Below are 15311 nucleotides of genomic sequence, written 5' to 3'. Positions count from 1 at the left end.
ATTTTCTTTGAGACTTCAACCCTTAGCTTCGTTTTTCTAGCGAAGACGGGGACTACATTTCCCATAACTCTAGAGAAGCTGTTACCATGGAGACACGATTAGCTTCTCAGTTCAGCAAAAACAAAAATGGTTATGATATAGCTTCTACCATGTAGGTCTTGTAACAGTGAATGGATGTGAAACTAGTTCATGCGCCTGTTAGGGAGTTAATATATAATGTAGTGAGCCCGACTCGTGTTAATATCGGTGTGTTTGTGTATGTGTTCTGCCTGCGGTGGTTTGGCGCTGCTAATGCGCGCGAGTTTTCAAAGTGGGCGAGTCTCCTGCTCTTAAAGAGGACGTGCTACTGGCTAGCCCGAGTTAGCTTTTCACCTCACAAAGTTACCTGCTGGGCAAAAATTACACCCGAACTGGCACTAAACTTGTCCGTGGGTCAGTGAATCTACACCTTTCACCAAACGTGTTTGTTGTAGGGTTTTCCAAAGCATGGCCAGGTCATCTTTTTGGATGTTTGTCGGGCTCGTTGCGGCTAAAACAAGCTAACATGGCTACCTCTGGTTAGCTAGGGGCACTGCTTTGCGATGTAAACAGTAGTAGCAGTTAATACCGTTAAATACAGGATTAAGAACCTCACTAAAAGAAACATCTGTCCCATTGATGCCAGCAGGTAAGTTCAAGTTACGTGTCTGTTTTGACGGGTTCAAGTCAGTGCTGAAGAGAACTTAGAGACATCTTGTAGAGAAGTTAACGGAGATCCTATATTTAACTTAACGAACGCAGCGATACCTTTCTTGCTTAACTTACTTGTAATTTCTCCCCTCTCACAGAGCCCCCTAACCTACACCAGCAGGCTCTGCATCATGTCTATTGATTTTGACAGTGCTGCTCTTCAAACCCAGCATGATGAAGAGGAATACGACCAGGAGGACTATGCAAGAGAGCAAGAGGTAAGCTATACACTTTAATCTTTGCAGAATTGTAAAATGGTTTGGATGACGTTACTGTTGCATTTACATTACATTTGCAGACATCCTTTATCCAACATATCAGATGACAGATTCTGATATGTTGTCCCCGGGACAACTATATTGTGTAACGATAATACAGCTGCAACGATTAGTAGTATAATCGATTAGTCAGTAAGATAAGTAGTTGCCAACTATTTAATTGTTATATCAGTTTTTAAAGCCAAAAATGTAAAACATATGCTGCGTCCAGCAAATGTAAATGTAAACTGACCATTGGAAAAAGGATGCAATTTGAAGTTGTCACTTTCGCTCTTGGAAGTTGTGAAGAGCATTATCACAGATTTTGGGTAATTGAATCAATTAAACATGAATCTGATTTGAGGATTAATCAATACTGAAAATAATTGTTAGTTGCAGGCTTGAGAGTCTTACTGTAAAAATGTATTCTGAGACAGTCACTAATTACCTCTTTAAAGGATGTAGTCAGCAAAACAGTCCAACTATCACAATGATAAAGCAATGTTACTTGATTACTTTTCTGTTATTCTTGGATTACCTCATTACCAAACATATACAAAGACTAGAGAAAAGAAAAATCAACAGGATTTCTTTAATTCATGTTAATAACAAGTGTGTATTCTTTAAGGATACACACTTGTATATTTAGTTTAATGAGACCAGAGTTTGAGATTTGGAGGTATTGTAGTGTGTGCACATGTGCAGGGTTACAGACTAGAGTGTCATCATTATTATAAATTGTAATCGTCTTTATAATGACCTTTTTACTGAATGTATCTGTAATCCAATAATTTTTTGTATCCTAATTATGTAATCCCGTTACAGGTATTCAATTACCTCCCGAGCTTTGAAATATGTATAAAGCTTTAGGCACTATTTGTCTCACATTAATATGTTGGTATATTTACAAAAATATTCATGATCCCTTTTTAACATCAAGTGTATTTGTCATGTTCTTTTTTGTTTTTCCGACTTAGTGTTGTTGGGGAAGCATGTGAGGTTTGCAGTATTTTAATTTCAAATGAACGGCCTATTTCACAATTAGACAGGCATGCTGTGTTATTACTAACGCCCTACAATCTGTTAACCTGAGCTATTATTGGCTCAGTGAAAAGGCCTCCTCCAGGTGTGTCACACAGAAACCAGCTCTGCCCTGTGATTTCCCTACTTTTGCTCTATTAGCTCACCTCGTTTCTCCACTTGACTCCACTTGGATGTTATAGTGAACATGAAGAAACTATTTCTGAATGCTTTGGACTGCTATAATCAGAAGAATTGGACTGTGAGGGAATATTTATTCTAAGATTTTTTTTTCATTGCCTATGTAAAATATTTGCCACCAGTAATTGGAATGTTTCTGCTCCAGTTAACATTGCTATATGTTTCGTCTAAACAATGGAGTTCTTTGGGAGCAAAACAGAGCAATACCGCAGGGAGCCGACAACATGCCAGGCACACTTTGCATGCTTCATACAGAAGGTCCTCTCTGCAGAAAGATTAGGCTAGGAGGTTATCGTGTGGCTTAACAGCTGAAACAGGAGTTCCTCCTCAATCTTTGTTAAATGTGTAGAAAGGATAATATGGGTCCTTTGGTTGTGGACACAGTGGAGGATTTGAGGAATATTCAACAGTCCTTGTGGGAAGTAAGTCCAGCTGGCTCTGCTTTGTTCTATCACACATGGCTGGTTGTAAATCTGTTCAATCTGTTACTGACACAGAGGAGTATATGCATTGTTGTTTTGTGTCTTTAAGAGCTGAGATGTTATGACAGAAACATTTGTTTGTCGATGTTTTGTTTCTCAGTTTGTGTTTGATTTTCTCGACCAAAAGAACATTTAGCGTATTATACAATGGAGCTTTATTTCATATAGGAAAGCAACTAATGATGACCGTTATTACTTGACAAATCTTGACATTTAGGAAGCTTGAACTAGTGAAAGTTGGAAATTCTAGCCTGACAACTTAAATGATTAATAGATCAGTGTTTTGAAATGTTGTGGACATACTTTAAAGTGACACACAAATAAAATGATCAGGAACACTAAAATCAGCGTAAAATGTTTTTGTCGACTACCCTGAGCCATATTCCTTTGAAGAAGTTAGAATTTTGTTTAAACTCATTGTTAGGACTAATGAGTTTTAAATAATTACTAATGTTGCCCCTGACATGTGCTTCTCTCAGGCTGTCAGGGTTTTTTCGCTGTGCAGTTCTTTTCCAATCTGTGTTATTTTACTGCTTGGTTGCATAGCAACCTTCATGACTCATTTCCATGTGATTTTTTTCTTTTCTTCTTTTTTTTCCCCACAGCTGCAAAAGCTGCTCACAGACCTGCCTGATGACATGCTGGAGGACAGTCGGGACTCCTCCTCCCCAGAGCTGGAGTACTCTCCCTGCAGCAATAAAAAAACTGGCAACAGGTAAAACACATGTTGCCTTTGACGCATTTGTAATCTAAGATTTGGAGAACTCTTGGTGTGATTTCAATCTCATACATATCTGATTGCCTATTAATAAAATTAACCTTTTTTGCTACTCAGCCCACAGTCCACGTGGACTCAGCAATGGTCAGCTCATCCAAGGCCAACCTCTCATGAACAGGTAGGTTGTTACCACTGTTTTTGTCTTCTTAATTTATAAAGGAAGTATAGTCAGTCACTAATTACTGTCAATGTCTCTCTGAAGAACTATGAGGTTGACTATGATCAACACTCTCATGACGAGTACAGTTATGAGGATGGTGCCGCTCAGGTCAATGGACATCGGAGTCACCCCCAAAGTCAGCCTCTGCCTCATGTGTGGAACCAGCAATCACAGGACCATCAGTTCACTCAGGGAGATTATACATACACCAACATGGGCACAGAAAAATCAGCAGAGACCAGTGATTTCTCCACGGACGAGTATGAGACTAAACAGTACCCTCAAGACGCTAATAATGGTGTAGTGTACAATGGAGAAGGAGGACGCAGAAACAACCCAAACTACGGGGACCAAAACGGTGCCAGCAACCATTTTCAAGTGAGTTTTATTTTTGGTCTATTTTGGTACTCCAGAATACTAAAATATCAGCACTGTTGTTGATGGTTCATTGCACTGATATGCTGCTGTCTATTGTCAATTATTTTTTATTTATATTTTTACATTTTATTTCAGATACTCTTCTCTGTGTGTCCCCCCCCCCTTTCTTGAATAATTTGAAGTTAACGTGTTTTTATCTGACAGACCACCAGTCATCAGCATGTACAGGGGAACAGAGTAATGGATCAGTACAAGGCCAGCTACAGTCCTCATCAGCCAAAGATGTTTAACTCACAAGCTGTTCACCAAGGTCAACTGGACCATTTGCAAAGAGAATTCCTTGACTCCACACAACGTAAGTCTCACACACTTAATTTCGCTGCTGGACTGATGGCACATTAATATAGTGACATGTAAATAACAAATCTATTATAGTTGAAGATAATTGAGAGTAATGAGCTGCATTGGTCCATGTACCAGCCATATAAACTACAAATATCAGGAACGTTATCACAGTTTAACGGTGTTGTTTCAGATTAGCAAAGTGTTAATTCAGTATAAAATTTCATCATCTTCAAGACAACACAAATTCACCCTGAGCTCCTGGACAGTAATCTGACTAGAAACATGGGTTCAGTATTTTGTTAATAAAGAGACTTTGAGAAAATGTAAAAATCCCTGTGTAGAAATATACCTGTAAGATTGTTGTGTCATGAAAGGATCAATTCAACCAGACTGCAAGAAAAGTGTCATTTTCATAGTCACTGGTGAGTTACTGAAACAGCCTTAATACACTCAATACTTCTTCAGATTTTATTATCCATTAAGACATGAAACAGGACCCTTGCTCATTTGTACTTATTAACACTATGAAGCCAGAACCTTAAGTGTAATTGTATCACTTTCACTCTCTTTGCTGAATGTTAAAATGCCTTCACACTGTTTAATTAAGGTAAAGTGATTGATGTAATTAATATACATTTTGTCCTGCGTTTCAGAAACGGCAGATAGGGAGCAGCTTGCCCAGCTGCAGATTTTAAACAAAGCACAGCGGAGGCAGATTGAAGACGTGGAGCGAAAACTAGAGGATTCACGGCGGAATATGAGATACGTCGAGCATCAGTTAGCCATTGCCAAAGGTATGTGCCAAACAGTTTGCATACAAATGAGGGGTGGGAAGTGCTGTTTATTTCAGTTTAAAGCCTATGACAAGAAATTGGATTATACAGAGTTTGTAATACTTTGTAATTGTTGAATGTTATTCCCGTTTCTTACATACATTTAAAAGCATACATTTAGGCTATTGTGGAAATTACTTTGAACGATCAAATCATTCACTGCACATTTTCAAGAGTTATAAAGGACAGTCTCTTAAAAAATAATTATTCACTATGTCTGACTATTGTGTTTGACAAATAATTTCCAAATATGTTATGTTTTTCCTGATGCGACCTTAACAGCCAAAGCTCTGGATAAATATTGAGATGGATAAGAGGAAATAAAATGAGATATGTCTTCAATTACTTATAGTATGCAGTAATGCCCCCTTGTGGCTGTTAAGAGAGCTTGCACTATCTGCAACAAAACACAGTGGGTCCTGTGCTGGCCTTTTTTTTCTGTTTTTCCTTGTTCTCATACTGGGTGTACTGCCCAGGTGAACATGATATCATTTTTCTTTCATCAATAGATGAAAAAGATGGCCTAGCAGTAAGTCTAAAGGAATCAAGTCGATTGGTTGAAGAGGCCAAGGAGAGAGAGGTTCAAATGCAAAACAAATTGAAGGCAATGGAGCAGCAAGTGAAGGTCCTTACGGAGAGGGACCATGAGGTAAGTTGTGTACTGGCTTTTGATTAAAGCTTAAAGCAAACTACACAACAGTCTGCAATACATTAGGTTATCTGTAAGCATGAAATAAACAAAAACAGTGTCTGCTTTACCAAATAAAAATAAACAAATCTGATATGAAATCATGTAAATACCTCACTCCAATGTTATGAAAAACATAAGATCAGGATGAAGATTTTATCCTGTGGGTAATGGGGGCGGGACTTGATAAGCTTTGGCTTCTCCCGCTTTTCCCTTTCGGCCATGTGTATTGTATTATTTGAACAATGATGAAATGTGATGTTTATGAATTGACATGCCCGAAATAAACAACATAAATAAATGAATTGTGTACTCAAACAGGCCAACATTGAAACTTTTGATATCAGATGTGGTCTTTTAGTGTCTACAGTAGTTTTGCTTTGTTTTCAGAACATAAAGAGGCAGAGGGTGGCAGAGGCTGCCGTGGATAGCATGAAGGGGCAGATGTTGGAGCTTTGTCGCTCTGACACCCTGTCTAGAGCACGGGACCAGCATGACAGAGACCTCACTGTCATGAAGGAGCAGCATGACGCTGCACTGTTGACACTACAGCAGAAATTGGACTCCAACTCTCAGGCATTGAACGAACAGGTCTGAAATGTTAGAAGATGCACCAAAGGGAAATTGAATTTATGTATCAACAAGTTATCCCCATGAGATAATAATGTCCTGATAGAATCTAAGTCATCTGCAGACATACTGAGCTCCTGTGCTGTTGTTCTGTTGCTTCCAGATTGATGTTTGTCAAGGGTTACGAGAGCAGGTGAAGCAGCTAGAGCGCCAGAGAGAAGAAGAGCAACTGGAGAGAGCCAGAGTCATCAACGCCCTCACTCAGCGTTTGGAGGAGAGTCAACAGCAATGTGCCAAGCTGCTGCACACAAGTGAGCAAAGGGTTGAATATAGACTGCAGCCACATGTTTTTCTTTAATGTACATGATAAAATCTGTTTTGGAAGGAAATCACAGGACATTATTGAGAAATGTGTACTTTTAATTCACTCAGTTCCAAATAATGTTTTCTTCTCTGTTGTGATTTTGTTTTCTCCAGGTTCAGTGCAGGAGACGACTCAGATGCAAATCCAACTACAGCAGGCTCAGTCAGCAAAGGCACTGAGTGAAAACATGAACAAAGTCTTACAGGTTTGCTCTCTGATGCCACTCTCAAAACATTATTACTATTAAGTATGTGCGTTAAATTGTTTGATTTAAACTTTTGATTCTTTGTTTTTTTATCCTGAAGGAGGATCTAGCTGATTTGAAGGAGCAGATCACCCTGTACGAATCTGCTGTGAAACATGGTGTTATTGCATTAGACCTGAGCAGTGATTGGGAGAACCAGTTGTCTGAATCCTGTGTGGATTTAGGATTAAAGAAAACAAATAGGAAAAATGGCCTGCTTCACAGGTACACCGTGATCCTGTGTCCTTTTTTTCTGTGTGCCTTGTAGATTTTTTACTTTCTTATCATCACTTCTATCAATAATCCTCAAAATCTAACCTGACCTGTTTTCAGTACTGCCCTGGCTCACCTGTCAGACTCCAAACTGCCCAAAGATGAAGCTATGCGTTTGCTGCGAGTGGAGATGCAGCGCTGTCTGTGTAGTCTGAAGGGGAAGCGGCAGAAGATCAGTCAGCTGCATGAGGAGCTCCATCTCTGTCAGGTTCGAGTGAATGAGCTGCAGACCAAGTTAGATGACGCCAAGCTCAGCTCTTCGGTAAGGGCCCGACACAAGCTTTAATGCTGTGCTTATACAAACAATCTCATGGCTTTTATTTAGAATAAGAGAGTTTGACCCATTTGATTTCTAATTCCAGAAAAGGGGAGGTAAAAGGATTAATATGTTTTATATGCGTGTTTCTTGCCAAAAAATTGTAAAGTATTCAGCAGTGATATACGAAAGAAAACAAACAATATTAAAAGCTATTGTCAATGTTATGTGTCAATAATAAAACTCGTGAATAAATGCATGAATAAAAAGTAAGAAATTGAATGGCTGTAAAACACAGAATCTTTGTTCACAGGTCAGAGAGTCCAGCCGGATGAAACATCTAGATATCACTGGAGAATCTCAGGAAGAGTTATTTAGACTACAGGAAGACAAACGACACTTGCAGGAACAAGTGGAGGTTGTTCTGAGTTTATTTTCACATTAATCATGTCCTTTTCTTTTGACTGTAAGTAAATATTCATTAGTGTTCTATCTAAACTCTAGTTGTTAGAAAAGAAGAATAAGGAGCTGAAACAGAGTGAGGAGAAGGTGAGGTCTGCAAACGGGGAGCTTTGCAGCAAGATGAGGGAGATGATCCAGGAGCTGGACAAAGAGAAGCAGGAGGCATCTGAGAGGTAAGACACAAAGGAGGGAGTAAGATTATATTCAATGTTTCTTTACCTTAAATAATAGTATTCCTATTATCGCTACACAACACTGTATTAAGATTATTTTTGACAGATATAAAGATGGTAATATGATTCACAATTAGTGGAAATTATCATTTTTGTTTCACAATTTTCATTTTCTTACATCTGAAGAATAAGATTTGTAGGCCAGGACATCTCTACAGGACCTTTGTCAAAATCTGCTTTCTTGTCTCACAATTCTCATCTTGTCAATTATCTTGCCATTTTGATAATATTTCGGTTAATTAATCAGCCGCTATTCTAATACATGTTTGTGTTTCTTCATTGAGATCTGAGCGCATACATCAGCAGTACAGGGACGACGTGGTGAACCAGATCCGCACAGAGCTCATGCTGGAACATGACGCTCACATTGAACAGCTGACTGAACAGCACCAGCAGCAGCTCCAGCAGTTACAGTGAGTCCTCTGCACGGGCCACTGAAAATTTCAGTTATCTGGAAACCTTTGCGGCTCATTTACAGTTCTTATTACTTCATCACAGGACCCAGCTGTTTGAGGCCAATGATAAGATGTTGGCCGTGCAAGAGTGTTACTTATCGGTCTGCAAGGAGAAGGACTCGCTGGAAGAACACATGCGCAACAGGGAGAAGGAGGAGGCTTTGATCAAAGAAAAAGAGGTGTGTGTGTGGTATTAAATTGTGTTTACAAGCAGTTGTTTATACTCTTTAAGCTGTAAACATAATTGAAAATATCAAAATACAATGTTGCAAGTAATGGTTTGGAATTGATTAATATTATGATTTTTTATTTTTACAGTTTAAACAGTTGTTTAAGGTAGTTTTAAGCTTTTTGGCAGTTATGAAAATGCCTGTATTCAACATAGATTACTAATACTAGATTACTGAGAATGATTTAGGATTTTCTTTTCGTTCCTAGCAAAACATGAGTAAGGAGAGTGATACAGCTGTGGAGAAGCTGAGGGCTGAGCTTGAGGCTCAGCATCAGGCCTCCATAAACCAGCTCAAAGCTATCTGGTCCAAAGAAAAAGAGATTGAGATCCAGCTGCAGGTGGACGCTGCCGTAGCCTCGGCCAAGGCTTCTTGGAAAGAGGAACTACAACAGGTAAAATCCTTTGTCCAGCTCCTTCAACTCCTGAATGTGATTTTATGTCAGACCTGAAAGTTTGTACTGTTTGTTTGTAGATGGAGAAGACATGGGCCGAGAGGCTTGAGGATGCTAGGAGAGAGAAGCACAGAGAGACTGCTGAGGCATCCTGTCAGGCAGATGACATTGAGGCCAGCAGTGGGACGATTACTGTTGAGGAGCTTGAATTCAGGCTCAGTGCCCAGAAACAGCAGCTGCAGATGGAAGCTGACAAGGTCAAACGCAAAGCTGTGGAAGAAGCCAGGAAACAGATCCAGAGAGAGCTACACGAGAAACACCTCGATGACATGGCCAAACAGGTCAGTGGGGTTTACTTTAAAAAAATTGGGCTAGATAGCCCAAGTGCCTTTACTATACGTTTTTATAAGTGGCACCAATTCTCAGACATTTAGATTTTCTTCCCCCTTATATCGCACACCAGTTCTCCAACATGCTCTATTTCTTCCCTTCATCAGGAGTTGACTTAATCAGAAGTGGACATTAATATAAATGTGCTGGTGTTTTCAGGTCGAAGGTGCAGTAACGAGGGCCTACAATCGCTGGATTGAAGATTTGACCTCATTACCAGACTACCAAGCCTCTCTCCAAACAGAGAGGGAGAAATGGGAAGAACTACAAGAAAAACAGACAGAACAACAGGTAAGATGTGGTGTAATTTTTGTGAGTCTGAAAATAGAACTGCTGTAAATTGGCTTTTCTTTTTTATTAATGTTGGATCTATTTTTAAATGTATGTGTCAGGTGTCCAAGGCCCTGAGGGAGGCAGAGGGGCAGTGGCTTAAGAAGCAAAAGAACCAGCTTGAGGAACAGAGCTCAGGATCCCAGAAAGTGGAGGAGCTCCAAGAGGAGGTGGCAGCTCTCCAGACTCGGCTAGAGCAAGTGAGGAGAGAGCAGGCTGCCCTGCTGAAGGCTGAGCTGGCTGGAGCAAGAGCGGCCTGGAACCGAGACAAACAACAGGAGATCTCTGCCATCCAGGTCCGCAGTGAGCAGGTGTACCAAACCAAGCTCCAAGAACAGCGCAGGAAGCTGGAGCAGGCTTTGCAGCAGGCCAGAGAGGACTCAGACCTCGAAAAGAAGGAGCTGCTCCTGCAGATGGAGGCCAAACTACAACAGAATCTTGGAGCCCGAGAGGAGGAATGGAGATGTCAGTATGCAGAGAAGGAGCAGGCCCAGAGACTGCAGATGAGAGATGAATTACGAGCAGAGCTTCGGACTAGTCTGGCAGAGGTCCAGACACAACTTCTCAGGGATCCCAAAACAGATCAGCAGGGCGCTGGAGACATCAGGAGTACTAGCGAGTCCACGTCAGAGGGCGCAATAACACAAATTCTCAGAACATCCTGCAGAGACATAGTCAACAGAGCAGTTAATCAAGCTAAGAAGCAGTGGAAAAAAGTGAGTTATAATTTAATTTATTGTTTTAAGATAAAGTGATTATCATGAATGATTGGCTCTGCTCAGTGATCCATCTACTCGGTTACAGAAGGATAAGGTAACTGGGTTGCAACACAAGTACTCATAGCAAATGATTACATCCAACCCCAGTTGAGTTTACAATGATAGCAAGAAGGGGGAAAAAATGCTGCCCCCCACAATCTCCCAGCCTGTCCTTTTCCTTTATTTAAGTACTCCCATGATGACATGATGTAGTTTAAAATGAACTTTTGTCTGAATGTGCTGTTTTTATTATATTCTGTGTTTACTGTGGTACAATGTTTCTGAGTGGCTTTTTCCTTTATGGCTTTTCATTGATGTCTCTGCAGATGAGTGAGGACAGACTGTGCCGTGTGTTAAAAGAAACACAGCAACAACATGAGAGAGAAATGGACAGAATGCAAAGTTTGTAACATGCTCTTATTGTCTCTTCACTAAGCTGCAACAATATTAAGATTTCATGTCATGATATCATCAATATTTGCTTAAAATGTTTAAAATTACAAAATCCATCAGACATTTTTTTTTTTAAGTTAACATCCTTTTTTTCATGAAAACAAACAAAACTGTTCAGAGAACAGAACTTGATGTTGGTCATAGAGTTTATAGTGCAAATTGGGGGTTGTTCAAGAGGCAAACACATTTAGTCACACTTTAGTTTTGAATCCAAAGTATTTACGTACATTTGCTTTTTATTTTTTATTTTGTTTGTGAGGGATACAATAATCAAGCCTAGGCCTCAGCAATGGTTACAAGGTTAGGATTTTGGAATGACTGGAAAGAGTTGGTAATTCCAATTAAATTAGGAAATCTGTGCCAGACTTTGTTATGTAGATCAGCTAAGTTGATTCTGGTGAATTTCTATTATTTGGATAATCATGAATATCTTCATGAGTGTATTGAAAAAGCTGTCGGAGAGTTTTTATCATCTGCAGAGAAGTCTTGTATTGTCCCATCTCTAGCTGAGCATGATAGAATCTTAAATTCATATAACATGCAGTATTACTTGTTTTGGTTAGACTATATTATGTGCCTGTTGACAAGTTTACATGATGATTTTTTTCTCTACTGTCCTCTAGACTCTTCCCAGCGGAAGGATCAAGGTCGTTGTAGGAAGGAGTGTGCTGAGACTGTAAGTAAGCTGCAGAAGAAGAATCAGGAGCTCCAGAGACACTTAGAGAAAGCCTGTCGACAACTGCAGCACAGCGTTCGAGAGCACAAAACTGCCCTGCAGCAGTTGAAAGGTATTTTACCGGAAGAAAAATGTTCCTTAAATGTTATTTGAATAAACTGACTCAAACTGCACCATATCTGTATGTCTGTGTTGATCGTCTACAACACTGTTTATTGTAGATGAGCATGAGAGCAGCCTACAGAAGGCAAAGGAGGAGCATTTGCTGCAGCTAGAAGAAGTGAAGAGGGCCAAAGAATCCTCAGGGTTTGTGTCATCTATTGTTACATGCCAAGTTTGTCAACACGATAATAAGCAACGATAAAACTGTGCTAGATAATTAAATGCTCTTGTTTACAGGAGTTCTGAAAACCAGCAAAGTCTTCAGCAAGGACTCGAGGAGATGAAGCAGCAATACCTGGTGACTGTAGAGAAGATCAGAGGTTGGTAATGGTGCTGACTTTGATATACCTGTGTGAATTTAAGGATTCCAACTTACTATTTTTCATTTTTAACGATCAATAGCTTTGATTCATGTTTCTGCACCATAGATGATGTTCTGTACCATATAATCTATTTGTTACTTTTGATGCAGGTAAGCGTGTTTTTGCATCAAATGTCACCAAATCAAGTTCTCATTCGTGTGAAGTGAAAAGCACAGATCATAACAGTGTCTAATATGGCAGGAGACATGCTGCGTTACCTCCAGGAGAGCCGGCAGCGAGCAGCCGAAATGATCCGCAAGGAGGTGCAGAGGGAAAGGCAGGACACCGCCAGAAAGATGCGGCGCTATTATTTGACCTGTCTGCAGGAGTTACTGGAGGACAGAGGAAAGACTACGGGGCAAGAAGTCATAATTGTTCTAAACTTGTTTGCTTGCTTCATCATGGCTCCTCAGGCTAATTGTACTGATCTTTCTGTCCTCTGCAGGGCTGAGAAGAAAATAATGAATGCAGCGAGCAAGCTGGCGGCTATGGCTAAAGTGCTGGAGACGCCTATCAAAAGTAAATCTGTAAAGAACTTCAGTTTACAAAGTGAGTCCTGTTCAGAACTGCTCTACTGTCGAATTTGTGTTTGTTTCACAATATCAATGTGGTGTAAACTGGTGGTTTGTATTGGCAGGTGGTTTGCCGGCTGTGTTACCTTCAGGTGGAAACGTAGGTTTCAGTGATAACCCATCAATGCTTCCTGAGCTTCCTGAGCTTCCTGAAATAAGGCCAGAGGAGAGATCAAACAGGGAAAGGACTTCTGCTGATTCAGAGCAGAAAAAAATTGCTGCAGCAAGGACTAAACCTTTGAATCACCAGGACGTTTCTGCTTCTGGGAAGGAGGCGTCCACAGCGGATGCAGGGCTGAAACCCCAATCAGCTGCTCACAAACACCTCCGCTCTTACAAACCTTCCCAAGAGATGACTTCACCATCCCAGGTAGATTTTGTCAATGTGTCTGTGAGGAGTAAAAACAGAGAGCTGTACCTGCAGGGAGTGGACAACAAGCCCAACTCTGAACGAAAGAACAAACCCTTCCTCATCCAGGAGGCTCCTGTCAGAGATGAGAAATGCACTGACTGGAGTGTGACCAGCAGTGACTCAGACACGGGCTTCCAGGTTTCCAGACTCTCCTACTCGGGAAGGAAAGTCGAACCAGTTAAGCCGTTCTCTGTCTCTGCTGCATCCGACAGTGACCTGGGAGAGTTTGGTGGCCTCACCCCAGATTTTTCTGACGTGACTGTTTATAATGAAATTGCCAAGAAGACGCCTCACACCCAGACCTTGAACCATGCAAAGATGAGCACACACAGAGAGCCCACTCCTGGTTCTGAGGCTGAGAAGCAGCATGGAGTTTGTTTAAGGCCTCTGTTCTCCGAGCTGAGACAGCGGCAGCAGGACAGCGGCTTTGATAGTCCATTCTACCAACAGAAATGACCTGACAGTTTCAGTTCCCTCACTGAGTAGTGCCTTTTAGAAGAGTGTATAAAGTTTACATGATGTAGAACAGTCATAGTCTCGTGTTTGTGTGTTATGTTAACATTGTTTAAGGAAGAGTTTGACATATTGGGAAATTATTTGCTTTGCTGATTTGAGATGAAAGGAGCTCATGTCTGTGGAGTAAATTTGAAGCTACAGCCAGAAAATGTTTAGCTTACTTTAGCATAGAGACTGAAACACCACTTATTAAACTCTACATACTACTGAGATCAGTCTTCTCATTTAACGCTCAACAAGATGGTATACATTTTTCACAAAATATCAAAACTAGTGCCTTAACTCTGTTACATTTTGTCTTTCTCTGGTCTGTATAACCTCGCCGCAGACAAGATATTGACTTAAACAGCAGAACATTTAGTTCTGTAAATGTTTGTTTGTCTCTTTTGACCTCTCACATTCCTTCTCACATTTCAGTCTAGCTTTAAAAATTTAGCTGCAGTTCTTGCAGCCTCAAAGAAAAAAAGACATCTGTGTAAAGGTGTTTTTTTTTCTTGTTTTTTTTTTTAAAGAAAGGTGTGAGTTATGATTAACAAACACCACCGTTTTTGCTTCTCGGACATGTCAGTGTTTTTTTTCCTCTTTTCTCACTTAAAATGTTTTCAGGGTAAAGGTCATAACTCTGCCCAACCTGTAATTGTTAACTTGTGACAAGCTGAATAAGAGATATTGGCAGCACAAAAGTGAGCGCGAAATAAGATTCATGTACAGCTTATCTCACTCTCTCTTCTGGGGTCAGGAGGATTTAGGTTCCAGTGCGTCTGTGTTTTTATATTTGAACTTTCTTATATGACATTGAGATATGCTGTGCATAGATTATAAATTGTTTTTATATATTGTTTTAATAAATTTTAATAAATGTTATCTTATTGCAAACTAAGAAGGAATATTGTATTGGTTGTATGAGAGCTGAGCCTCTGTAGTAAATCCTGTGGTCAGAAACATGGTGGCAGAATATCGCCCCAATAATCTGACTTTTCATAACGGAAATAACCATTAATTGCGTCTCAACTCTCAGCCTCTCTCCCTGTTCTTCTATGGTTTTTTCACTATTCCTAGTTTCTTATTATTTGGAAGAAGGAACCAAACAAGTGAGCACGTACAGTATTCTGTATTCGTGTGCCTTGACAATTAAGAAATAGCAGGAAACTCAGGAAGACAATATTACAGAATGAAAACTCAGTAGTCAAACCAAACGCATAGCAGCCGAGTCTAACACAGGAAGGACACAAGAAAGCCAGCAAGAGTAATCGCAAGTAAAAGGAATAGGCGTGATGGCAAAATCACTGCGAAAAAAAGGAGAAAATTCTAAGTAAAAATAGGAATTG

The 15311-nt window shown here is 40.2% G+C and overlaps 1 protein-coding gene across 2 annotated transcripts; it reads left to right on the top strand.

The window, feature by feature from the left end:
• Positions 1-86: 86 nt before the first annotated feature.
• Positions 87-14859, top strand: cep152 (centrosomal protein 152). Of its 2 annotated transcripts, XM_030427144.1 has the most exons (28): positions 87-667; positions 828-947; positions 3295-3404; positions 3525-3585; positions 3670-4005; positions 4210-4360; positions 5004-5144; positions 5693-5832; positions 6262-6462; positions 6605-6752; positions 6919-7010; positions 7111-7274; positions 7383-7584; positions 7892-7996; positions 8083-8213; positions 8558-8686; positions 8772-8907; positions 9167-9352; positions 9433-9693; positions 9902-10033; positions 10135-10788; positions 11157-11232; positions 11907-12071; positions 12181-12265; positions 12359-12441; positions 12685-12841; positions 12929-13032; positions 13121-14859. In XM_030427144.1, exons 2-28 carry the CDS (start codon positions 861-863, stop codon positions 13921-13923), a joined length of 5040 nt encoding a protein of 1679 aa, XP_030283004.1. In that variant the 5' UTR covers positions 87-667; positions 828-860; the 3' UTR covers positions 13924-14859. The 2 variants fall into 2 exon arrangements, with proteins under 2 accessions (XP_030283004.1, XP_030283003.1); XM_030427143.1 differs by having other exon boundaries at positions 12685-13032.
• Positions 14860-15311: the final 452 nt, after the last annotated feature.

This window comes from Sparus aurata, chromosome 8 (genome assembly GCF_900880675.1).
Source record: "Sparus aurata chromosome 8, fSpaAur1.1, whole genome shotgun sequence".
NCBI lineage: Eukaryota > Metazoa > Chordata > Actinopteri > Spariformes > Sparidae > Sparus > Sparus aurata.
The sequence above is the reverse complement of the archived record's forward strand: the minus strand, read 5'-3'. Positions and strand labels throughout refer to the sequence as shown.